The sequence below is a fragment of the Danio aesculapii genome, chromosome 8 (assembly GCF_903798145.1).
Source record: "Danio aesculapii chromosome 8, fDanAes4.1, whole genome shotgun sequence".
Taxonomy (NCBI): domain Eukaryota; kingdom Metazoa; phylum Chordata; class Actinopteri; order Cypriniformes; family Danionidae; genus Danio; species Danio aesculapii.
Window position 1 is genome coordinate 54,198,383 of NC_079442.1, and position 27,846 is coordinate 54,226,228.

At 35.0% G+C, this 27,846-nt stretch overlaps 1 protein-coding gene across 2 annotated transcripts; it reads left to right on the top strand.

Moving 5' to 3' along the window:
• Window positions 1–35: 35 nt before the first annotated feature.
• Window positions 36–27,769, top strand: mfsd14bb (major facilitator superfamily domain containing 14Bb). Of its 2 annotated transcripts, none has more exons than XM_056464209.1 (12): window positions 36–196; window positions 5,294–5,389; window positions 7,871–7,933; window positions 10,334–10,461; window positions 13,498–13,612; window positions 14,465–14,683; window positions 16,874–16,987; window positions 20,091–20,162; window positions 20,244–20,356; window positions 21,841–21,938; window positions 22,593–22,744; window positions 24,318–27,769. In XM_056464209.1, the coding sequence occupies exons 1-12, from the start codon at window positions 176–178 to the stop codon at window positions 24,537–24,539; spliced, it is 1,413 nt and encodes a 470-aa protein (XP_056320184.1). In that variant the 5' UTR covers window positions 36–175; the 3' UTR covers window positions 24,540–27,769. The 2 variants fall into 2 exon arrangements, with proteins under 2 accessions (XP_056320184.1, XP_056320186.1); XM_056464211.1 differs by having other exon boundaries at window positions 5,297–5,389.
• The last annotated feature ends 77 nt before the right edge of the window (window positions 27,770–27,846 follow it).

The following is a 27,846-nucleotide window of genomic DNA, read 5'->3' on the forward strand; positions in this document are numbered from 1 at the left end:
CCAGCCCTTCCCGCCTTATAGACGGAAGCCGGAAGTGTGTGCTGAGGAATGTTGGCGTTAGAAAGTAGAAGAGAATCGCCGTGCTGGAGTTTAAAAGTGTTTTATTTCCCTCAGATATCTGCGCTCAGGATGATTAATATCTGCGGCAGAATGTGATCGTCGACGGAGAGTCATCATGCTGATTAAACACATGAGAGTGAGTGTTTTTCCGCGTTATTTCTCACTGTTTTCATCCTGAATATGAAGAGAAACAGAAACAAACACTGAAATCTGGTTATTTTCTGACTGTCACACGGTTCAGGGCGTCTGTAACAGCAGATTAAAGTTCATGGCGTGGGTTTTTAACAATTAATCTTTTGTTTTCATCTTTGTTTTACACGTTTAGTCTTTATAACGGAAGTCTGATGATCTGTTCTGTTATCTGAATCTATTTTATAGTCCTAAAATGGTCTTGTTCCTCGCGTTTTCCAGAATGCGGACACTAAAATGTGTGACAACTACTACATCCATAAATCTTGTCTTTCATATGTATATTAATAGTCATTTCATGACACCAAGTTAAACATTAACAGACTGTATTTGTGATCATGGACAAAACTAGTCACAAGTGTTTTAGATTAGTAACGTTACATCACCTGAGAGCTGAATAAATAAACACTGATGGTTTGTTAGGATGGACAAGTTTTGGCTGAGAGACAGCTAATAGAATATTTTGAGGTAAAGGTGGTTAAATATTCGCACGATTGGACTTTCCCCATAATAATATAGTTTCATTCATTCGTTTTCTTTTCGGCTGAATCTCTTTATTAATCAGGGGTCGCCACAGAGGAATGAACCACCAACTTATCCAGCATATGTTTTACGCAGTGTATGCCCTTTTGAGCCGCAACCCAGTACTGGGAAACATCCACATACACACACACACACACACACACTCATACACTATGGCCAGTCTAGTTCATCAAATGAAAAAGATGCATAAAATAAATACGAGATCAAAACAAATATTTTTTAATCTCCGTTGAGAATAAAGGGGCTACGACTTGCATTACATAGAGGTCTGTTTAAGAGCGCTGCTGTCAGTATGTCCCAGCCTTTTATTCAGTATTCAAGCCTTTAAATACAGATGTGCCTTTAAAGTTTTAAGTTATCAATGCTGATATACTTGGGTATATCTATATCAAGATAGCTTGTAGTATATCTCTAAAAATCTTAATCAGCATTTAGGCAGTCTGTCAGGGTTGTCCTCCAAAGCCATGTTTTTTAGCTGGAGAAAATATCTTCCGTTGAAGATAACATTCCCATGCTGCTTCCAGCTTTCGATTGTAATAATTGGTTAGAAGTGTCATCCACACCATATCGTCCTTTAGCGCCAACAGACAACTGACCCACTTCTGTACATCGTCCTTGTCCTCTTCGAGCTCTCGGTCGAAGACGCCTCTCTCCTCTCATGTTTCTTCTCATCGCTAATAGTGGGTTTTGCAAGCATAGGAATATCTGAATATGTAAGTGAAGCTTTTTGTCTTTTACAATTAATCTCATTAAATCGTCCGGACTCTACAATAATAAAAAGTAGTTTTTATAAACTTAAAGTAGGAAATTTAGATTTTGACCTAATATTCTAATGATTTTTGACTTATATAATGTATTTAAAACAAACAAACATTTTATTTGAATTGTTAAGACTTGAACATGAGTCTAAACGAGATCTGTGACTCCGCTGATGTTGAGTGAGTATTTTCAGTGCGTTCTATTCAGAAGAACTCATCCCTGTACCCTAATCCCTTCAAAGGGTTTATCATCTGTAGTGACCGCTTCAAAGTGATGAAGGCTATAGTGGTCACAGAAAGCAAAATTTTTTGTAACACTTCAGCATCTTAGAAGGACGGTTCGCCCAAAAAATGTCAATTCTGTCATCATTTACTCGCCTTTTACTTATTTCAAAACTTTCTTTCTTTTCTTTCTTTCTTTTATTCTCTCTTTCTTTCTTTCTTTTTTCGTTCTTTAGTTGAACACAAAAGATGATATTTTGAAAAATGTTAGAAACCTGTAACCATTGACTTCTATAGTATTAGTATTTTCTACTATGGAAGTCAATGGTTACAGGTTTTCAGCATTCTTCAAATTATCTTCTTTAGTGTTTAACCGAAGAAAGAAACTCGAGCAGGTTTGGAACAAGTGGAAGATGAGTAAATCAATACATTTTGGGGGGAATTGACAGTTTAAATGGATCGTTTCCGTCACAATAGTCTGACCCTTTACTTGTTTTAAACCTTTCTTTCTTTCTTACTTTCTTTCTTTTTTTCTTTCTTCAGTTGAACACAAAAAAGATACTTTGAAAAATGTTAGAAACCTCCAACCATTGACTTCCATAGTATTTGTTTTGGCTAATATGGAAGTCATTGGTTACAGGTTTCCAACATTCTTCAAAATAGCTTCTTTTAATGTTCAACAGAAGAAAGAAATTTGAGCAGGTTTGGAACAAGTGAAAGATGGGTAAATTAATTTTCAATTTTGGCTGAACTGACCCTTTAGAGGGATAGTTTCTGTCATGATTTTCTGACCCTTCACTTTGTTTCTTTCTTTCTTCAGTCGAACACAAAACAGGGCTCGATGTTAACCTTTTTTCTTGGTAGCACCGGTGCTCCTAACTTCAAAGATTTAGGCACACCAGACAATTTTGTTGCACCCACCAAAAATTATGAGCTCTGTTAATACACGTTCTGTTAATACACGTGCTGTTCTCACGGGTGGTGTCTCATATTGCACAGATGATATTGGCATATAACTTATTATTTGCATATGTCATCTTAATAGCATTAACAGTCTTTTCATGAGCTGCAATATTAGTTTCATCTCAGTGAATGCATGCTCTTTAGCGATGTTGAACGTGGTGTCAGCGTGATGATTAAATGAAGGATTAAATAATCTCTTGCTTAAAATGTGTAGATGTGGCAAAACTCCATCCTACTGGCTTTACAGTGAACACTTTAGTCATTTTCATAGTGGACTTTAACCACTGGAAGTCTTTTTTTCACTCCTTGAAAAGTGTAAATGCTGGATTGACATTCATTACATGATCACTGATCAGATGTGCCATTATCTGTAACTTTAGGTGGTTTCTAAAACTAAATATGTCAGTGTTGTTTTCATTCTCTTGTATCCAGACCTTTACATTTACACAGCTGTAACTTTGTCATCGCAACTGAGTGATTGACAGCTGATATTAACCAATCCATTTGCATTCTGTTCTAGAGCAGTGGGCCAATAAGAAGAGCTTGAAGGCGGGGCAAGCATTGCAAGCTTTGTTTACTTCAGCAAGTTGACATGTCAACTGTTTTAAACCATTCCTGAGCGCTGCGTTTGGTGTTTTCAGGTGCAAAGATGCATAATGCATGAACGTCTCCTAAATCTGTGTATGCTGTGAACATTTTGCTGTGAAAACTGGTCGCACGGCAACAATTTTATGCACTCGCACAAATGCTCCCACATATATTTTGAGGTTGCATAGATAAAATTTCGGGCACATATGCGACCAAAACGGTTGCAATTTCGAGCCCTGCAAAAGAATATATTTTAAAAGAAAATGCTGAAAAACTGTAACCATTGTACTGGATGCCTTCATTTAATATCCTAATTAAATAAGGAAACCAGGATCCTCTCTTCACTATATTTCTTAGTTAGAGCTCTGGTTAGGACCATCTTTTGTAATGATTTTCAAGGAATAATTGGATTCATACCTTACCATGAGGTATCTTCACAAGCATCCACTATATTTCTTAATTCAAGTTTTGTTTAGGACCATCTTTTATAGTGTCTTTCAATAAGTAATTAGATTCATACCTTACCACAAGGTATTTTGATGGATTCTGTGAATGAAGCAAATGTCCACTCCAGGAGAAATACAAGAACGAACCAAAATCCTTTATTCTGTGTTGAGAACACGGGGCCTATAAGACTTACAGTATACAGAAGTCTGATCAAGCGCACTGCAGCTGGTCTGTCTGCTCCAGCCTTTATACAGGTTTCATGTCCTTGAACACAGCTGTGCTATAGATTAAAATACTTTTATCAGCGTTTCTACCAATGTTGACCAAACCATTGTAATGAAACTTTGTTAAACAACACAAAATAAAGCAATGTAGGTATTAAGCTGGAAGGGCATCCGCTGAGTAAAACATATGTGGTTCATTCCGCTGTGGTGCTTTGGCAAAAGAAGGATGAATGAATGAAGTCTTCTAGGGTCATACACCTGTTGTATGGTAATTGTTTTCTATGTTTGTAGGATATTTTTGTTAGGAAGTACCATTAAGCATAGCATAGCAAAGCATACGTTTATCAGTATTTGGGCAGTTCTCCGAGGGTCTTCACCGATTAGGAGATGTGGCCCTGGAGGAGAAGAACCTCCTCCTCTCCTGATGAGTCCCCCAAGTGTCCTCTAGTCTTCAGTTGTAGTAATTGGAGAGAAGTGTCAATTGTAGCATGTGCTACTATTTTGTAAGCATTAAACTGAACATATGGATATCAGAATATTTAAGTGGTGTGTTGGTTTTTGTTAGCAATTAATGTCATTCAACTTTTATTTTTGGGTGAACTGTCCCTTTTAGTAGAGCTGAAACATTACAGTAGGCATGGGACGATAACTGATTTCAAGGTTTACAGCGCTTTGGGAAAAGTCAAGGTTTTAATACTGCTAATGTTATTTTATACAAATCCTAATATATTTGTAAGGGTTTTTTAAAATATGTTTTTAATTATCATTTAATTTAGATGTTTAGGTCAACAGTATCTCCAGCAGAAAAAGAGCTTCCACATCAAAAGCTACTGATCAGCCCACGATTCAGCGAACATCTGAAAAACAATCGCTTATAAACCAACATCCAGCCTGCTGTAGAGCTGAACAGTGCAGCTTAACTTTATCCACAGAACAGAAAGATCTCCAAAGACGACTTCTCAAGCTGTCGAGAAATCTGTGTTCCTGAAACTAATGAAGACAGCAGAAGTTAATGATTGATTCTAATTATTTAGCCTGACATGTTTACTGCTCCAAAATATTGAAAATGTTTCCTAAAAATATATATATATATTGTGTTCAGTGGGGAAAAGGGTGTTGTTTATTACCCTGACGTTTAAAAAGGATGTATTTTAGAGTAATCATTATACAGTGATATTATAATCCAGGGTTATCATACCGTCAGACTCTTATACCAGCCCATACCTACATTACAGTAGACCCTTGAGTTAAATATGCTTGTGTATGTGAAATCATGTGTGTAATGTATTGTGTGTTCAGCAGCGCAGTGTCGGCCGGGCGAAGGTGGCCCATGCAGTGGTGGTGATCTTCTTGGAGTTTTTCGCCTGGGGTCTCCTGACCACACCGATGCTCACTGTGAGTCTCTAAGCATCACATTCAGATCGAAACGCACTATTCTTACTTATGATCTGATTCTGGGTCCGATCTTTATACAGTTAAAGTCAGAATCATTCATGTGAATTATTTTCTTTTTCAAATATTTCCCAGATGATGTTAAACAGATTCAGGAGTTTCTCACAGTATTTCCTCTAATATTTGTTCTTCTGGAGAAAGTCTTATTTGTTTTATTTCAGCTAGAATAAAAGCAGTTTTTAATAGTTTTAAAGCCATTTTAAGGTCAATATTATTAGCCCCCTTCAGCAATATTAGTGTTGGATTGTCTCCAGAACAAACCACTGTTACAGAATGACTTGCCTAATTACCCTAACTTTACCCTAATTACCCTAGTGAAGCCTTTAAATGTCACTTTAAGCTGAATACTAGTGTCTTGAAGAATATCTAGTCTAATATTTAGTACTGTCATCATGACAAAGAGAAAAGAAATCAGTTATTAGAAATGAGTTATTAACACTATTATGATTAGAAATGTGCTGAAGAAATCTGCTCTCCATTAAACTGGTCTGAAATCATTGTGTGTACTTGTGATTGTTGTGAAGGACAAATCTATCGATCCTCCAAATCATGATCAGCAATGCAGCGATTGGCTGACGGCACAGCAGTGTAATGACGTCGACTGATTAATATTCAATTATCCATGCGAGCAAAATTACATACAATTTATAGCAAAGTATAGTTTGCTAAATATTATGCACAATAACTTTCCACATTTGTTGTGGGCTGCAGGCTTTACACTCAGAGTATTTAGCAATTGATTTAGTTTTGCTTTTAGAGCAGATTTTCTTCATGATAGTATTCAAATTTCTTAATCATGTGTCCTAAGGCATAACCGCTGTTTAAGTTATTATTGCATCAAAAAAGCATTTTGATATTGTCATTTTTTGCAAAGCATCAAATCACTGACATATTAGCTGTCAAAATGTGTGCACGACTCCCATAAACTATTAACCCCCCCCAAAGAAAATATATTGGCTATGTCTATTATCATTCAGAAATTGAACTAAAGCTGGGTCGGTACCTTTTAAAAGTGCATGTTTGTATCTAAAAAGTCCATATTGTTATCTTAAAATTAGCCTTTAGTACTACAGTCACTAATAAATGTTCTCTTTGGACCACTTTGAGGAGGACTGATTATGGTACAAAATCAATGCCAAAAGTATTGAATTAAAAAACTTGTTAAATAGCACAAACTGAAAAAAATTATACACCGTATTATCAAGTTCTTGCATTTTGATGACTTATATTGCAGAGTTTGTATTTTTAGGTCCTGAAATTTAACATAGCTGTAAATATTTCAACTAAAAATATTTCAAACACATTTTCGTACTTGTAAATTCAATAATTCATATTCAATTTCCAGGTTTTGCTTACAAAATAATCAATACCCTTTAAAAATACGGTGTATAATATTCAAAAGGGTAATTTTCAGTTCATTTTATTTCAGTTCAAATATTCACTTGTATTAACTATTTTAATCATACTACTTATAATGTTCAAGACATTGATATTAATATTAAATGCTACTTTTGTGCCTTTATTGGCTTATTTCTCGGGTTAAAAATCTTAAATTACTCCATCTCCACCTGCTGGTGAAAAAACAGCTGGCATTCGTCAATCTGCAATCTACTGCTTTTCCTGCAGTTCCCGGATGGAATGTCGAATTCTAACAGTCGAATTTGAGCCACTGAATTTATGGAAGCGAAGTTTTTTTAATTTAATACTTTTGGCATTGATTTTATTCCATAACCACTCCGGTTACATTTTTTGTGCCTTTGTTTCGGAGTGTAGATTACATAAGATTTTGATCTATTTGCTTTTATTTATTTTTTTACTTCTGATTTTCTTTTTTTTTTATGTACAAATATAAAAAAAAAAATCATTTTACTATGAATTCTTGTTTGTGCAGTGTTGGCGTACAAAAGCTCTATAAACAGTCACAGAATATTCAGCCAATATTTCAGCATGTCTAGATTAACATGAAAATGTTCATGAATAAACTAAGTCAATTAACCAAGCACTCCATACGTTTAAATAAGAAATAATTATTCACCGTATTTTAAGTGCCCATGATATCAATATTGTGTATGTTCATTATCACCATTTATCGAATTATTATTGAGTGTCCTCATTCTTGATTATGCACCTTCCCATAATGCACTGTATATGCAAATTTCATACAAAGTGATCAGGGTATCATTCTGTTTCAGATGCAAAGTGTATGTCTCTAGAAGTGAACCTGCATTAGTATTACAAGTAAATATTGCTTTTGAAAGGACACTATATATACCTGAAGGTTTTCTGATTTTGACTGTTATGATCTGCACCTTTCGTGAAGCTCCTTTGGAACGATAATTCTTATGAGAAGCACTATTCTAGTAAACGTGAATTGACTTGACAGACTCTCTGACGGTTGTTCTCGGTGTGTTTTTGATTCTGCAGGTCCTGTATAAGACGTTTTCCCACCACATGTTCCTCATGAACGGCCTCATTCAGGGTGTAAAGGTGCATCTCTTCATCTGCATCTGCATGTTATTGGCCAGATATTAACCCTGCACTGCAACAAATGCTTTCCTTGCTTAACGTTTTTGTCATGTTACCAGTCCAAATATCTTACAAATGTAATCAAGAATATGGTTTCAGCATCGATATCACAATGTGCGCATCTACAATAGTCCCAGCACAAGATCTGCATTAAGTCTGGGTTCTAATTGAGGTGCTACAGAGCACATGCAGTTTGTAGAGTCTCTGCTTAATTAAACAAAATAGAGTAAAAGTTTATCACTTGCATGTTTTTAAACCCCGTGACTGAGCATTTCAAGAGTTTAAGACATTTGGGCACAAAAAAAGGATGACGTTTGGAGGTGTAACGAAGATTATTTGGATTTTAATTATTAATGTGGGAAAAATGTTTTTATTACTAAGAATTTTTGTCTTGTTTCTAGTCCAAATATCTACATTTCAAAGCAAAAAGATGAATTTACTTCCCCCACTGGCAGATCATTTAACTTGGATAAACTTCTTTGACGTATTTTTTCTGAAGATTAAAACAAAACAATATTTTTATTTGACCTAAGAATTTGAGATATCTTGACAAGAAACAAGACAAAGAAAAAAGCTTTTTACTTCGTGATTATTCAATTCCTGTACCCGAATACTGTTAGACTCCCCAGAAACTGTATTCATGTCGCAGTATTTATAGCAGAACAATAAAATATTGCAATATCCAATTTTTCCAATATCAAGAAACAATACCATTTAACCAAGAAGCATATTTCTGGAAACAAATCAATATTTCTTTAATTTTTTCTGGAAAATGTCTAAATTAAGCAAAATGGGTGAAATAATCTGCCAGTGGAGTGAGTAAAACAAAACAGTATATATCTAAAAAAAATTATGCGGAATGATTTTGGGAGTATCATAACTAAAAACTTAATATATTACATAAATTATACATTTGAAACTTTTTAATGTTTAAAATGCAAATCCAATTAGATTCACTTCATTTGGTAAACAAAGCAAGTCTCTTGTATAATATCTCTACTAAAAGACAGAAAATATGACTACAAACTGTACTGTAAATAAATCAGATGAACATTTTCATATTAGTCAATAATGTTACTGTGATTAATATAGGAACTGAATAAAGTAAATAAATAGACTGTGATGGGCTAAAAATCTGCAGATTTCTGCGCACACAGATTCTGTATGGACCTACTTATGGACCCTTTTCACAACACTGTTATGACGAGTTTAACGCTCATCAGCATCTTGAAATTTTTTACTATTTAGATTTTTTTTTTTAAACGTGTATTTATATTGTATTTATATGTATTTATGTGTGTAGTATATTAGAGGTGTGAAGCTATACTGGTCTCACGGTTCGGTTACGATTATCATGCCATCGATTCGGTTCAATTCGATATTTCGGTGCATGACGATGCTTTCCATACACAGTGTTGTATTTTGGGGGGTGGCTATAACAAGCTGTCTGTAAAAACACACATGGACACAGCACCACACTGTCTCTCATTCACACACATACACACACACGTGCGCTTGCTCACTCGCTCAGGAGCGATAATGTGATACTGTTAAAATTACACCAGAGTTACTGACCGCTTCCGTGCTTTATTGTTATTGCCGCATGAAATCTGGTCGGGTCCCACGACAATGCACAGGTACAGCCGTGGGAATGCATACAGCCGAGAGGAAAAGAGAGGGGATGAAAAAAGTCACGCCAGCAGGTGAAATGGGCCACAGTGAGAGAGAGAGAAATGGAGTACTTTCATTCCCTCAATCACAGAGAAATGGGGGCTTTTTAAGTAGTTGGCGCATGTAGTGTTGTAAATACCCGCTCTCGCGACAGAACGCATATGAGATAAATGACGTCGGTACATAATAACCGGTTATGATTATTACTGAACCGATACCGAATTGTCCACGTCTGCATCGCGGTGCACCAAAGAAACAATTAATTTTGACACCCCTATAGTATATCATCTCTGCATCAAATTACAGTAAATAATTCCTGCTTGTGTGAGGTGTGTGTATGCGTGCAGGACAGTAAATCTGACATTATTCTCTCCTCTGTCCGCCGTTATCAGTCTCAAACGATTGTTTTCCTCTTCTGAAAGTCTTGATAACACCATCCTGGAGTTTTTTCTATTACTATTTCAGCTAATAGGATTGTAATGAATGATTTGGTGTACTCTCCCATTCTCTGTGCTCTGAGTTTACACACTTGAATGTTATTTCTGGGATCAAGACATTATTTTTTTACCGTTCTATAGTAACATTTGGACTAGAAACAAGACAGCTTTTTTCGCAGTGTGTGCTGTGTGGATCAGTGTTGCTGTTGCAGTGGTGTGTTGTGTTGAGACTCACATGTGCATGTGTTTGCAGGGTTTGCTGTCCTTTATGAGTGCTCCCCTCATCGGTGCCTTGTCTGATGTTTGGGGCAGAAAGAGCTTCCTGCTGCTCACAGTGTTTTTCACCTGCGCCCCCATCCCACTAATGAGGATCAGCCCGTGGTACGACCCGCCTGCCTGCCTGTGTCTGTGCGTGTGTGTCTGTGTGTGTGCGCACGAATTAGTAAGTGTATGTGAGCGAGTGGGCAAGTGAGCATGTGTTTGTGCATTCTAGTGTGTGTTGTGTGTACATGCGAGTCCATGCAAGAGTGTGTGTTTTGTATGTATACGTGTGTGTGTGAGAGAGAGAGGGAGTACATGCATGGAGTTATGTGCATGCAAGGGTTGGTGCGTGCATGCGCATTGGAGTGCTTGTGTGCATTCGTGTATGTGTGTGTGTGTGTGTGTGTGTGTGTGTGTGTGTGTGTGTGTGTGTGTTTGTCTAGTCAGTTTGTTTGTATGAGTGCTTGTTTGTGAGTGCGCACTTGTATGTGAATGTGCACACATGCACGTTTTTTTAATCTATGTATTTTATTTTATTGTTTCAATATTATTATTATTATTATTATTATACATTTTTTTTAGAAAGTATAAAATCAATGGTTAAAGCAATGTAAACCTGTGGAATGTCCTCACAATTCACAGAACAAAATGCGTCTGTATCTTTGTCTATGGTCTATGGTTTTGTGTGTGTGTGTGTGTGTGTGTGAGGGAGAGAGAGTGTGAGCAAGCGAGCATCACATGACTCTCAGCTGAGAGTTCAGTCATTCTGCATGAGAGATGAAGCTCTCTATAATCCCCTGGAGATCAGCTCTGCTTCTCTGCTTTACTTTGCCTTTGAAGAAATAAAAAACAAATGTTTAAACCTCAAAATACATTAAGAAAGAGCTCCTGTTTCCACATTCCAGGTTGCCCTGTCCCACCATGGAGGTTAAATCAGTTGCATGTAAACCTGGATCTGAGCAAGCCTAAAAAGGCTGATACTTTTCCACATACATATCAACAAGCAGTTGCTGACATAAGACATTTTTATTCTACTTCTAAACCGATATATACAGATGGATGACAAAAGGACAGTCCTGTTTCTGCAGCAGTAGTAATGGGTCAGTCACACTACGGCGTTCGCATTCCAGATCAAAGCTCCGTTTTTACAGCGGAAGCAAAGGCTCTCTTTTTAGCTCTGGAACACATTGAAAATGCTGAAGGACACAATATTATTATTATTTTCTGACTCAAAATCTTGTCTACAGACATTGAATTCTTTTAAACTGGAGCATCCCATTATTATTGACATTTTTATCAACGTGAATGAACTACAGAGAAAGTTTTATAATATAGTCTTCTGCTGCATCCCACGACACGCTGGACTATTTGGAAATGAACAAGATGACAAAACAGCTCTAGCAGGAAAGCTAAAGGAGTGTAAAACCCCACCTTCAGATCAAAAATCACTAATAAAAGGCTTTATTCTCAACAAATGCCAAACAGAATATTACATTTAATAGTGTGTAACTTGATTTGTTTGTTTAAATCCAACCCAATTTAATTGTTTACAACCACTTAACATAAAAAAAAATGTAGTAAATCCAAGGAATCCTCTTTGAATAATTTTTTCAGTATAGACAATAAACCTTTTGAAATTCAGCCAGAAATAGGAAGAAAATCTAATTTTATTTTTTAAGTCAAGACATGATGAGATTGTTTATAGAAGATGCCGCATTGGACACAAAAAACAAAAACAAAATGTGTATATTGCAACAGAAACCAATCTGTAAAGCATTGTGGAGTGCCCTGTTTATAATGTTATCAGACAACAATTTTTATCTGGACAGACTTTAAATGAAATATTTTTAAATGTGAATCCCTGTAAAATGTAACTTTTTTTTTTTTTTTTTCAAAAAGATTTTAGATTTTCTTATATATTATCATTATTATTATTATTATTATTTATATATTTTACCTTGTGTATTATTAATTGCTGTTGATGACTTAATTGTTAGAATATTTTTATATTTATTGAAAAGTGGTGTTTATAAAATGTGCAGAACTTCATCTGTTTTTTTTTTTGTTTTTTTTTGCGCCATGACATTTGTCATAGAAGCTGAAATAGCACTAAAATTAAATCTCTCTCTTTCTCTCCCCACATTCCAGGTCCATCTGAACATTTCAAATTGTTATTGTAAACCCATTATTGTCGTAACTGAATATTTAATTAGAATTATTAATATAAAATATATTTTATAGATGTTTATTAATCTGAAAACGTTTACTATCGACAGCCAAAGGTTATAATAAATCAAGCCAGTGGTTTTCCAGTATATGTGCATAAACATGTTTATCAGGCAAAGAGACAAGGATATTTTATGTGTATATATAATTGAGACTCGTTTAACTTTATAATAGGGATGTCCCGATCAGTTTTTTGTCTCCCTTGAGTCAGAGTCAGAGTATCTACCCGATACCGAAACCCGATCTGGTACTTCTATAATACATAAAAATAATTAAAGAAGGGAGAAGAAACAGATTCAGGATGTTCAATATTGTTTATTTCATTCACCTTATTTTAACATTTAACAGCTCTTAACAAACAGAGCACTTTTGTGAGGGAGCCTGAACAATCAAGTAATAAATAACATCAATTCATCACTTTTGGACTTTAGTGCGACAGAAAATATAAAACAAATCGAATATAAAAACAAACAGCAGCTCAGCTTGAAATACCCAGCAGGCGATGCCAAGTTTACATATCTCACAGTTTGCTATGGCAATGTTGTCGTTATAATACCTCCAGCCTGCAGACGTACTCGTGCTTTCAGCTTCAAGCTGCTTTCATGTTCTACTTTGCCGGCATTTAACCAATAGTGTCTCTGGAATAAAGTGATGTCATGCTGCATGCATTGCTGTTTCTGTGTGAAGTCAAGGAAGAGGTCTAACTCTGAGCCACCGCAGAACTGTAGTTGTGTTAAAAAATGAGTATATATATATACACATATATACACATATATACACATATACACATATATATATAAATATAAAATAAGGTACTTGTTTTGAGGATACACTTCAGGATGACTGTTTCTGTTGTTGAAGTATTTTTCCTTGATTAACTCAACATGTATAAATGCATAAGTGACGTGTGTGTGTGTGTGTGTGTTTCAGGTGGTTTTTCGCACTGATGTCAGTTTCTGGACTCTTCTCTGTGACGTTTTCTGTGATATTTGCATATGTGGCTGATATTACAGAAGAACATGAAAGAAGCACAGCGTATGGACTGGTGAGCCCCATGCTCAGACTACACATTTACCATTTCTATAGTTATGATTTTAGACATAATGACTGTACCTGCTGCCCAATAAACAGAAATGCACCTTTTATGTTTAATTTCTTATGTTGTTTATTACAATTTATGCCTATATATTGTTATAAAAATCTTAATTTTTTAATATTGTCTGCATTAAATTGCTTATTGAATTCTTTAAGTATTGCATAATAACCTGATGTTTTAAAATAAAGGAGGTTGAGTTTGTATGACGATTTGCAGACTATTGCTTAAGGAACAATTAAATAAATGTGTATACCTATCTATGATATGAAATATGTTTTTATACATATAATGTTCTATTGGAGCATGTTAAGTAAAAATAAATTATCAAGTAATTAAATTGTTTGTCTCAGTGGTTAGCACTGTGTCCTCACAGCAAGAAAGTCACTGGTTCGAGTCTCTGCTGGGTCAGTTGGTGTTTCTGTGTGGAGTTTGCATGTTCTCATCGTGTTGGCGTGGGTTTCCTCCGCATGCTCCGGTTTCCCCCACAGTCCAAACACATGCGTTTTAGGGGAACTGATCAGCTAAATTGGCCGTAGTGTGTGTGTGTGAGAGTGTATGGGAGTTTCCTAGTACTGGGTTACAGTTGGAAGGGCATCCGCTGTGTAAAACATATGCTGAATGATAAATAAGGGACTAAGCCGAAGGAAAATCAGTGAATGAATTAAATTACTCGTTGAATTATTAAGTTACTTTGTAGATAAAGTAATTAGAAAAGTTTTTTATTTTTAAGTAACTTTTAACTGTACAGACTGATCTCCGCAATGACTGTAATAGTAATGAATGTGTTCTGTATGCTGTCAGGTGTCAGCGACGTTTGCGGCGAGTCTGGTGACGAGTCCAGCGATCGGAGCATTTCTGTCCACCCACTATGGAGACAGTCTGGTGGTTCTGCTGGCCACCATCATTGCAGTGCTGGATATTCTGTTCGTCCTGCTGGTGGTTCCCGAATCTCTGCCTGATAAAATGAGACTCTCGTCGTGGGGTTTTCCCATCTCCTGGGAGCAGGCCGATCCCTTCGCTGTGAGTTTCAGCTGGTTTTTCACACTTTCTATTAAAGAGGCAGGAATATCTTATGGCAGCCAGTGCAGTGCATTAATTTCAATATTTACGCACAGATGCATGGTCCACAGAGCTTTTTGGCACTGGATATACAAACAATTGAGCATAAGAATCCAGAAAGTCTCAAATTAATAAACAGATAAAAAGTGATTAATCAAAAATACAATTTAATAAATGAATAAATTATTAATGGCTCTGCATGGTGGCTCAGTGGTTAGCACTGTGGCCTCACAGCAAGAAGGTCACTGGTTCGAGTTCCAGTTGGTGTTTCTGAGTGGAGTTTGAAGTTTCTCCCCGTGTTCCCGTGTTGGCGTGGGTTTCCTCCGGGTGCTCCGGTTTCCTGGATTGATGAACTAAATTGGCCGTAGCGTATGAGAGTGTATGCATGTTTCCCAGTGCTGGGTTGTGTGTTGTGGCTGGAAGGGCATCTGCTGAGTAAAACATATGCTGGAATAGTTGGGGGTTCATTCCGCTGTGACAACCCCTGATAAATAAGGGACTAAACCAAAGGAAAATAAATGAATGAATGAATTATTAATAATAAAAATAACAACGAATAAACAAATTAAAAGTAATTAATTAATTAAAATAAAATGTTGTAATTTTATTAATTATTAATACAAATAAAAATTAATTGAAAATGATTAGTAATTTAAAATAATAATAATAATAATAATAAGACAAAAAAAAATAATAGTAATAATAATATAATATTATTATTATTATTATTATTAATATTATTATTGTATTATTATTACTATTACTATTATTATTATTTTTGTATTATTATTATTATTATTAATATTAATAAAAAATAATAGTAATAATACAATAATGATGATGATGATGATGATGATGATAATAATACAAAAAAATAAATAATAATAATAATACAAAAAAATAGTAATAATATTAATAATAATAATGATAATAATAATAAGACAAAAAAAATAATGGTAATAATAATACAATAATAATAATAATAATAATATTATTATTATTATTATTATTATTATTATTGTATTATTATTACTATTACTATTATTATTATTTTTGTATTATTATTATTATTATTATTATTATTATTATTATTATTGTATTATTATTATTATTATTATTATTATTATTATTATTATTAATATTATTATTATTATTATTATTAATATTTTTTGTATTATTATTATTATTTTTTGTATTATTATTATTATTATTATTATTATTATTATTATTATTATTAATATTATTATTATTATTAATAATAATAAAAAATAATAGTAATAATACAATAATAATAATAATAATAATAATAATAATGATGATGATGATAATGATAATAATACAAAAAATAAATAATAATAATACAAAAAATAGTAATAATAATAATATTAATATTCATAATAATAATGATGATGATAATAATAATAATAGTAATAATAATACAATAATAATAATAATAATAATACAATAATAATAATAATAATAATAATAATAAAATTAAGGGCCATTATATTTAGACAATGTGGTAATGTTTCACACATAGTTTCATTAAAGGTACAGTTCACCAACAAATATACAGTATCATTCTCATAACGTTTTCAGTCATTGATTTCAGTGCTGGACATTTACTCTATGGAGGTCTACTCAAGGGAGAAGTTCCTTCAAAATGTCAATATTGCCACCAGTGGGGGAAACGCATAACAGGTAGCACGAGTTCAATTTAACTCAATTCACCTTTATTTCTATAGGGCTTTTACAATGTAGATTGTGTCAAAGCAGCTTCACATAGAAGATCATAGTAAATGTTACTTTAAGTACAAATAATCCATTGCAAAAAAAATTGTGATAATATTTGAGTTACTTTTGAAAAAATGCAATGCGAGTTACTTTTTAGTTTAATTAATAAGTTTAGAAAGAGTAAATTGCTAAATTAAAGTGAATGGTGTCAATCCCGCACTCAATGAGAGGATGAGCTGCTCACGAGAACAGACAGAAACCAAGATGGCAGAGCTTTACATTTCTGCGATTGAGGTCGTCTCATTCTTTTGAACGCATGGAAAAAAAAAAGGGATTATAGTCTCAATGGACACTAATAAGATAAGTACTAAAGTAGTAGTCATAACAAATAACAATGATCAAATGTGTGTGTTTCAGTCTCTGAGGAAGGTGGGTAAAGACTCCACAGTGCTGCTGATCTGTGTCACAGTGTTCCTGTCGTATCTCCCAGAGGCCGGACAGTACTCCAGCTTTTTCCTCTATCTGGGACAGGTGAGGGGTTGTTTCGTGAGTGTGGATATGATGTACACAATACATCACATACAGTTCAAGTCAGAAATATTAGCCCTTTTTATTTTCTTTTTCAAATATTTCCCAAATGATGTTGAATTTCTCACAGTATTTCCTCTAATATTTGTTCTTCTGGAGAAAGTCTTATTTGTTTTATTTCAGCTAGAATAAAAGCAGTTTTTAATTATTTTAAAGCCATTTTAAGGTCAATATTATTAGCCCCCTTCAGCAATAATAGTGTTGGATTGTCTCCAGAACAAACCACTGTTATACAATGACTTGCCTAATTACCCTAACTTTACCCTAATTACCCTAGTAAAGCCTTTAAATGTCACTTTAAGCTGAATACTAGTGTCTTGAAGAATATCTAGTCTAATATTAAGTGCTGTCATGACGGCAGAGAGAAAAGGAATCTCGGTGAGGTTCAGGTTCATCGTCCGTTCGTCTGTGTCATCCATCCATCCATCCATCCATCCATCCATCCATCCATCCAATTTCGGCGGGTAGGGGGGTTTCGTCTTCCTCCTTTTTTGTCCTCTGCTGATCACATACCTGATTAGAAATTAGTTATTGGGCAAAAATATACAGTAGGGCGAATAAATTGACTTTAACTATATGTACTTCTGTAGGGTTTCTAAAGGATTAGTTCACATAAAAGTGAAAATGACTCCATATTTACTCTCCCTCAAATGGTCTAAACCATTGATTTTTCTTTCGTTTGTTGAGCACAAAAGAAGATATTCTTCACAATATCTTCTTTCTGAAGAGTAAATCATTAAGCTTTGAAACCAGTAAAAGGGAGCATTAAACGGTAATATTGTTTCAGCGTCAATATCGTAATGTGCAAAATCTGCAATAGTCACATCACAGGATCTGCAGTGTTTGTTTTTATTTAATTATTTTATTTTAGGATTTACATTAACCAACTACCACCATTCAGAACATGTGATATGTGGCAAAGTTTTCATTTTCATTTGGCGTTTTATAAGACCTGTCACTGTGTAAGATTTCATAACGTCTTGGTTTAAACTAGTTTGAAGTTAGCGCTGTTACCTCACAGCAAGAAGGTCGCTGGTTCGAGCCTCGGCTAAGTCAGTTGGCATTTCTGTGTGGAGTTTGCATGTTCTCCCCGTGTTGGCGTGGGTTTCCTCCGGGTGCTCCGGTTTCCCCCACAGTCCAAACACATGTGGTACAGGGGAATTGGGTAGGCTGAATTGTCTGTAGTGTAAGAATGTGAATGCGTATGTGGGTGTTTCCAAGTGATGGGTTGCAGCTGGAAGAGCATCCGCTACGTAAAACATATGCTGGATAAGTTGGCGGTTCATTCTGCTGTGGCGGACCCTGATTAATGAAGGGACTAAGCCGAAAAGAAAATGAATAAATGAGTTATGAAGTATTAAGCTTTGATGAAGGTTAATTATATTTATTTATACAATAATGTGAAGACTATACAGTGTTATTTTACACGATTCAATTTTTGTGCCACTGTTAGAATATAAATTTATATAATCTAGTGTGCTTTATAAGTAAATTTGATTTGATTTTGAGTTGATATTCAATGAACTTTGAGGTTTTTTTTGTTTGTTTTTTTGTGTTTATTACTGCCAAAGCTGCTTAAAACAGTCAGAATTTTTGGAAGTTGTAGAGAAACAAAGCTCTTGTTTAGTATTGCGATTTATTAAGCTGATTTTAAAGGAAAATCTCACTTAATTTTGACTCAATATTTTTAAATGGGTGGTCCAGCGTGTAATTTTAAGGCTTGGTTGTGTTTATAAGATACAAAGCATGCTTATGCTTCATTTGTAAAAAAAAGAAATCAGATTATTTTGTCGTATATTTTACTCTGACTAATGTGAAAACGACTGGCATATTTCCTAGTTCCTCAGAAAGACATGCCTTCTAGAGGCTCTGATTGGTCAGCTAACATAATGTGCTGTGATTTGCGGATCAGCTCCACGTCTTCAGGAAGCGCTTTGGCTGACAGTGTTTACACAGCAGAAGCAGTGTAGGTGTGCAGGCGTATCAGTGTGAGCCTGAATCAGACAGAAAATGAAGAGGACACAGCTGAATCTCACGCCTGCTCTCTACAATAACACCTGACCAGTGTCTTTCGCATATATTGGGGTTATAAGCATGTGTAAGTAATATGAAACGTTCATATTCTTTGCAAGTTCATTATTTGAGATGTAGAGCGCAGGGAAAGCGTCCGCATAGAGAGACACTGCAGCGCTGCTGAGGATTGTGGGTGTTTACAGCGGTTTGACGGATAAATATGAATCTGTAGCTAAATTGTTAGCGGTGGCAAACAGCATTTCCTGTTGTTTACATCCTTGCTACACCATACCGTTAACGCTAGACACTGTGCATGTAACAGTTCAATTTTAGTAAATAAAATTACTTACAGGTTGTCTCTCACAATCCACAGCTTCTGCTATTATGGTTGAAGGTTTAGCTGAATCCAGCACTGAACTAGGAGAGATTCTGGAAGCTGTCCTTTGTCAAATGCTAGAGCTATATCTGTTTTTTAATTCTCTGGAATTTAATTAAACTAAACTGTAAGCACTTCTCTCTCTGTGTCGTGTCCTTTGGAAGCCCAAATACAGAAACAGAAGAAGCTCTGTGGAAATAACAGCGTTTGGATGTAATTTTAGCTTTCTCTGCTATAACATTACAGCACCCTTTTGCTGCGGGGGATGTGTGCACGTAACCTGCAGGGATTATGATCTCATTTTCCCGGATGTTTTTTTTTGTAGTCCCCAAACTTCGTTCGCTATAGGCTTTGCTAAGCTAATTCTGTAAACTCCAATGTCTCCCTTTACATTGAACTTTGGTTGCATTACATTCAGAGTTGTTGTTTATGTTATGTACACAACTACATTACACATCAACTAAAGTTTAAGATATGATATCCTAGTGGACCACCCCTTTAAAACAATAGTATATATTTTTAATTGTCTAAAACTACATATTACATATTACATATTTGGATTAAAAACAAGACAAAAGCTCTTGTTTTTTATTTTTATCAGTGCTGCTGATGCTCTGTTTGAGCAATAACATTATAATCAATGTTCTTCTGCTTCAGGTCATTCATTTCTCACCACAAGCGATTGCAGGCTTTATTGCCATGGTGGGAATCTTGTCTATTGGAGCGCAGGTACAGGCCTTCAGCTACTGATGGTAGTTCATGAATATCTAAAGTTGTTTTTGTGGATTTGATGTTCGGTTGTTTTTGCAGACTCTCCTTTTAAGCGTTCTGATGAAGAAGATTGGAAATAAGAACACAGTTCTGCTGGGTTTGGGTTTTCAACTGTTCCAGCTGGCCTGGTACGGCTTCGGCTCTGAGCCATGGTAAGGACAAATCAATCACATATAAATAAGCATTATTATTATTATTATTATTATGTTTATTTATATAGCATTTTCCCAATCAGATGAATGCAGTTCACTGTGCTTTACTTATGGTAAATTTTATAGTTTTGGTATCTGTTTTACGCTGTTTACTGTCCCTCAAGTGCTTCCAAACCTTTGAGTTTCTTTCCTCACTTTTTCTTTACACAAACGAAGATACTTTGAAGAAAGCTAAAAACCATCTGTAGTAAGAAAAGCAAATACAATGGACGTCAATGGATACATGTTTGCACATTTATTCACAATGAATTTCAGCCTGCCTGTCAGACATTTCACACTGGATGAAAGATCATCATCTTCAGCTTAACCTCGCGAAAACGGAAATGCTTGAAGTTTCTGCCAACCCGACTCTTCACCATAACTTTTCAATCCAGATGGATGGAGCAACCATCACTGCATCCAAAATGGTAAAAAGCCTTGGAGTAACGATTGATGACCAACTGAACTTCTCTGACCACATTTCTAGAACTGCTCGATCTTACAGATTCGCACTCTATAACATCAGAAAGGTCCGACCCTTCCTATCTGAACATACAGCTCAACTCATTGTTCAAGCTCTTGTTCTCTCCAAACTGGACTATTGCAACTCTCTACTAGCCGGGCTTCCAGCTAATTCTATCAAACCTCTTCAGCTGCTTCAGAACGCAGCAGCACGAGTGGTCTTTGATGAACCCAAAAGAGCACATGTCACTCCGCTACTCACCCGTTTGCACTGGCTGCCAGTTGCTGCTCGCATCGAATTCAAAGCTCTGATGTTTGCTTACAAAGCGACCTCTGGCTTTGCTCCTTCTTATCTGCTCTCACTTCTGCAGATGTATGTGCCCTCCAGAAACTGTATGTGCCCAGTTGGTGGAATGAACTCCCTAACTACATCAGAACAGCAGAGTCACTTGCTGTCTTCAAGAAACGACTAAAAACTCAACTGTTTAGTCTCCACTTTCCTTCCTAATCTGTAACTGCCTCTCTGGCTATACCACTAACTGTACTCTCTCAACATTACAAATGCACAACAACATTACTAATGCTCAGCTTCTTAGACTTTACACACCTGAAACTTGCCTATAGCACTTGTTCACTGCTGCTCTTATAGTTGTGTAAATTGCTTCCTTGTCCTCATTTGTAAGTCACTTTGGATAAAAGCATCTGCTAAATGACTAAATGTAAATGTAAATTTATTCACAATATCTTCCTTTGCGTTCAATAGAAGAAAGAAACACAAAGGTTTAAAATGTATATAAAGAGGATAAATACAAGATGACACAATTTTCACTTTTGGAGGAACTGTCTTTATTAGTTATAAAGGTAGTTTTGGGGGTTGTAGAGTAGAATTATAGACGCAGGGGGGTCAGCTAGAGTATTTAAAACCTAAGCATGAAAGGGTTATTTAGTTTATTCAGGGTTTATAATGAGTGCTGTGTTTGTAGGATGATGTGGGCGGCCGGAGCCGTCGCTGCCCTGTCCAGCATCACATTCCCTGCGGTCAGTGCACTGGTGTCCCACTGTACCGACCGCGACCAGCAAGGTAACCGAATAAACACTGATAAAACTCACTATTAGTACCACAATCAAAATCCGAAGTTGCCTGAACATCTTTATCTCTGCACTTTGTCCATCCATTTACACTGATATGCCTTTGTGTCCTGTGAAACTGAGCTTTATCAATATGCTGTCCACATCTGCACATTGTGATTTAGCAAGGATTTCTTTTTTTATAATAATTAGTGGTGAGCAAAGATTACTCACTCCCAAAGATCACATCCAAAATATTACACACACATATCTTATGTCAAAACACTCTTTTATTTTGGATAAGTATATGAGGTATACAATTATATATAGATAAATCATATGTATGTATGTATATGTGTATGTATGTATGTGTGTATATATATATATATATATATATATATATATACATATATGTGTATATGTATGTGTGTTTGTGTGTGTGTATATATATATGTGTGTGTGTGTGTGTGTGTGTGTGTGTGTGTGTGTGTGTGTGTGTGTGTGTGTGTGTGTGTGTGTGTGTGTGTATATATGTATGTATATATATATATGTGTGTGTATATATATATATACATATATACATTTAGTCATTTAGCAGACGCTATTAGTATATATATATATTAGTATATATTAGTATAGCAGTGTTTTGACTGTGTTTGTGTTTTAGGAGCTGTTCAGGGGATGATCACAGGGATTCGGGGTCTGTGTAATGGACTCGGCCCTGCTCTTTTTGGATGCATATTTTTCCTCTTCAATGTGGAGCTGAAGGAAATGACTTTTGATCAGGCAAATCACGCGGTCACACCCGAAACTGAACAGGTCAGACAAACATTACATTCATTTAATCCACTGAGACATTCATTGATTTTAAAGGTAACTTATAAACTTTCAAATGACCAGGTGGTTAATTAATAATAAATTGCTCAAAGGGGAGAATTCTTGTAGTTCACGATTTTTAATGCTTGAATTAACACCTTTAAAAAGAAATCTTAATACAAAATAACATTATTATCCCAAATAAAAAAATACTATAGTAATTTACAGTAATACTGTTGTGTTTTTTGCACCGTACTATAGTAAAGTGCTTGAATTATTCGTTGTGGTGATTCCACAGTTGCTATGGTAACACGACAGCTATAGTAATTGATCTGTTGTGGTGATTCCACAGTTGCTATGGTAACAATAACTATATCAATTGATCTGTTGTGGTGATTCTGCAGTTGCTATAGTAACACAACAACTATAGTAATTGATCTGTTGTGGTGATTCCACAGTTGCTATGGTAACAATAACTATATCAATTGATCTGTTGTGATTCTGCAATTGCTATGGTAACACAACAACTATAGCAATTGATCTGTTGTGGTGATACTGCAGTTGCTATAGTAACACAACAACTATAGAAATTGATCTGTTGTGGTGATTCCACAGTTGCTAAGGTAACACAACTATAGTAATTGATCTGTTGTGGTGATTCCACAGTTGCTAAGGTAACACAACTATAGTAATTGATCTGTTGTGGTGATTCCACAGTTGCTAAGGTAACACAACTATAGTAATTGATCTGTTGTGGTGATTCCACAGTTGCTATGGTAACACTACAACTGTAGTAACTGATATGTTGTTGTGATTTTACAGTTGTTATGGTAACACTACAACTATTCATCTGTTGTGGTCATTCAACAGTTGCTATAGTAACACAACAACTATAGTAATTGATCTGTTGTGGTCATTCAACAGTTGCTATAGTAACACAACAACTATAGCAATTGATCTGTTGTGGTGATTCCACAGTTGCTAAGGAAACACAACTATATTAATTGATCTGTTGTGGTGATTCCACAGTTGCTAAGGTAACACAACTATAGTAATTGATCTGTTGTGGTGATTCCATAGTTGCTATGGTAACACTACAACTGTAGTAACTGATCTGTTGTTGTGATTTTACAGTTGCTATGGTAGCACTGCAACTATTGATCTGTTGTGATGATTCTAGAGGTGCTATGGTAACTAACTGTAGTAATTGATCTTTTGTGGTGATTCCACAGTTGCCATGATAACACGACAACTATTGATTGGTTGTACTGATTCTACTGTTGCTATGGTAACATGACAGCCATAGCAATTGATCTGTTGCACTGGTTCTACTGTTGCTATGGTAACATGACAACTGTAGTAATTGATCTGTTGTGGTGATTATTTTGCTAAGTTGCTATGGTAACACAAACTATAGTAAGTAAACAAATGACCCAATACTGTAGTTTTCTACAACTATAAGGTGTATAATACTACAATACACACCAGTTTACAGTAGTAAAAACTAAAGTATACAATAGTACAGGTTCACTATGCTGGAGAGTTCATTACCAGTGTGATGATTTGTCTGTTGCAGAAGTCTGTAATTCCGGGTCCACCGTTTGTGTTCGGTGCGTGTACGGTTGTGCTGGCGATGCTGGTGGCTGTGTTCATCCCTGCCCAACAAGCTCCAGTCGTGAAGACCTGCAGCAGCAGCACACGCGTGTTGACAGAGCCCATGAGCAGCATCCCAGCCGGCGGGTCACTTCCTGCCAGCGACGAGGACATCGAACCGCTTCTGCAGGACAGCAGCTTATAGACATGCTGAGGAGGAGGGTTTGAGTCTAAAATACTGCTTTTACTGAATGTATGTCGAGTTTGGTGACACTTTACTGTACGGTCAACATTAGTTAAAGGGATCGTTCACACAGAAAAGGCTTGTTTTCTTAGTTTTCTTACATAAGACAAAAGAAGAAAACCCATTGACTCCCATGGTATAGTTTTGTATGAGTTAATGCTTGTTTGCAGCATTAACCTTTCCAACATTCTTCAAAATATCTTCTTTTGTATTCAACAGAACTCTTTTCTTACTTTGAGTTTTAACTTGTTTCTAGTTTAAATATTTAAAAGTTTTTAAATCACGAAGTATTTTCTAGGCAAGCAGACAGTGTTGTTTTGTTTTCAGAAATAATGAGTCAAAATGAAGTGAGTTTTTCCATTAAAACAAGCTAAATAATCTGACAACGCAGTAAGAAAAATAAACTTATTTCAATGCAAAAACAAGATTATTTTACTCAAAAACAAGCAAAGTACTCTGTCAGTGATGTTAGTAAAATAATCTTGTTTTTGCTTTGAAATAAGTTTATTTTACTCTACATTGGGAGATTATTTTAATTGCTTTAAAGGTGCTGTATGTAAGATTTAGACTCTTCTAAAGCATAAAAACACCATCATATGTGTGTAGATATTCAGAAACATGCTCAGTGAACATTCTTGTTTATCTGAAAAACAATGCTGAAGTCAGATATTCTGCTATGAACGTCCGTTACGTGCCGGAACGGCTGTCTTTGTTTTGGTCATTTAACATGCCCAATGCCAGTCTAGCCAATTAGATTTTTACACCACGGTTGCCTTGGTGGAAAACAGCGTATTTCATTCAGTCAGTCAGAAAGGCTATGAAAGCATGCAGCCTGTGACTGTAATGTGACCTCCGGTGGACTGTAGCAGATTCCGAAATGAGACAATCAGTTCCACATGTGGTTATTAATCAGCAAATTATATAAATATTACGAGTGTAAACATCAGGTTACATTATAACCACGTGTCCTAACAACACGCTACGTGACGAGATACGCAGTGATGAGCAATTTGGCTTTTTGCACCAGACGAAACACGACAGAAATGTAAATACAGCAATTCAGAAGCACAGAATAGTGCACTCACTCACCAAATGGTGAGGTTTATAATCTAATGAATACATATTAAACCTCTTTAACATTATTACATGTAGATGCTGAATCACTGATATGTTCAGTTCTAGAGTTCAATTTCAGATGGTTTATTGTATTGTCCAGATCTGAGCTGAACTATCTGCTGCTGCTTTCAGTATATGACAATAAATATCATGTAAAATAACATTCAGACTCACATTATTAGCATTTAACACTGAATAAAGCACATGAGCTGTACCTGAGCTGATCATTGTCAGTTTTCTGTTGTTCAGCTGTGAGAAATTGAAGCCATTTCTAATATATCAATTGGAGGTGTTGGTTAGGACAAAAACTCATTTTAATATGGAGAATATTCCTTCTATCGGGTGTCGTTGCTTTTATTACAGCACTGTTTAAATCACTCACTCCTGTCCTCAATCTGGCAACCTCTGCTTGCGTTTGTTTTGATCCAGAAGTGCAATACCTAGATCAACCACTGGGTGTCAAACTTGCATACTGCACCTTTAAGGAAAACTCTTAATTTTTTAGTCATTATTTCTGAAAACAAAACTATATATTTTTGCTTACTCTAGAAAATGCTTTAAGTAATTTTAGATATTTGAACTAGAAACGAGACAAGAAAGGCATTTTGTTGCAGTGTAAAGCTCTGAGTTTTGTTGAACAGAAAAAAGAAGATATTTTGAAGAATGTTGGAAATCAGCACCCACTGTCTCTAACATCTTTTCTTCTTTTGTGTTGAAATGAACTGGAAAATGAATCTTAAACTGATTTTTACCAAGTGAAATGTAATTAAATTATGACAATTTTGTACATTTTTGTGAACTACTCTGCTAAAAATGCTTTTCTTGCTTAGAGTTTTTGTCTTGTTTCTAGTGCAAATATCTAAAAATACTTAAATCAAGAAGCATTTTCTAGACGAGCAAAACATTTTGTTTTAATTTTAGAAATAGTCAATTTAGTATTTCCTTAAAACAAGCTAAATAATCTGTTTATTTCAAACCAAAAACAAGATTTTTTTACTTTCTCCATTGGCAGATTATTGATGTTGTCCAAAAGCCACTTCATTTTGCCTCATTATTTCTGAAAACAACACAATATTTATTACTCGTCTATAAAATGCTTCTTGATTTAACAAATACTCCTTATTTGTACTAGAAACACGAGAAAACGCTGAGTAATAAACACATTTTTCACAGTGTATCCCTTTAATACATGAACTAAGAATGAGCACTGTGTGTTTTACCGTTGTAATTATTTCTTCTTTCACCATTGTTAGTTCATGTTAAGCTAATGTCAGACCTCACCGTGAAGTGTCTTTATTTTTATCTTTGTTTTGTTTAAAAGAGAACGTGCCTTCTCCATATTTTGGCGTAGTTTATGTGCTGCCGTGTATCTGAATGTAAAGCTCACACTGCAAAAATGATTTTCTTCTTTGGTTTTTGTCTGGTATCTAGTCCAAAATATCAACAAACTCCTAAATCAAGAAGCATTTTCTAGACAAGTGAAACATATTGTCTTGTTTTCAGCAATAATGAGCCAAAATGAAGTAAAATAATCTGACAATGAGACGTAAAATTATCTGGAGATAAAAAGAAATTAAGTTTAATTGACTTACCCCACTGGCAGATTATTTAGATTGTTTTTAAGAAAAACTCACTTAATTTTGTCTTGAAAATACATATATTTGTACTTTTATAAATCTTTTTAGGAACATGCAACCAGTTAGAGAGAAAAGAAAAAATAAATACATAAACACACGCATATCATACTATACATATACTGTATATATCCATTCCATACATAAACACATACATGCATAAAATATGAATTATTAATTTAACCATAACAAAAATAAAAGGTTGCCAAATATATTCTCTCAGTGATACATAACCTCCTAATGTATAATATGAACAATTATTTTTCACTTAATTTAGATTTTTTTTAGAAATATATATTTATACTTAATTTTTATTGAATTGATTCTTTAGGAACATATAAATAGTGAGAGAGAAAAGAAAAACAGAATAAAAAATAATATATATACACATTATAAATGCATATCATACCTCATACACTGTATATATTCGTTTCATACATATACACACATGCATATATATACATATATATATATATATATACATTTACATACATATACATACATACATACATATACAT

Excerpts from the sequence above, each read along its gene's own strand:
- mfsd14bb (XM_056464209.1), top strand. The coding sequence starts at position 176 with ATGCTGATTAAACACATGAGA. Across the intron at positions 197-5,293 it reads TGCTGATTAAACACATGAGA|CAGCGCAGTGTCGGCCGGGC; the intron begins GTGAGTGTTTTT and ends TTGTGTGTTCAG. Across the intron at positions 20,163-20,243 it reads TCTTGTCTATTGGAGCGCAG|ACTCTCCTTTTAAGCGTTCT; the intron begins GTACAGGCCTTC and ends TTGTTTTTGCAG.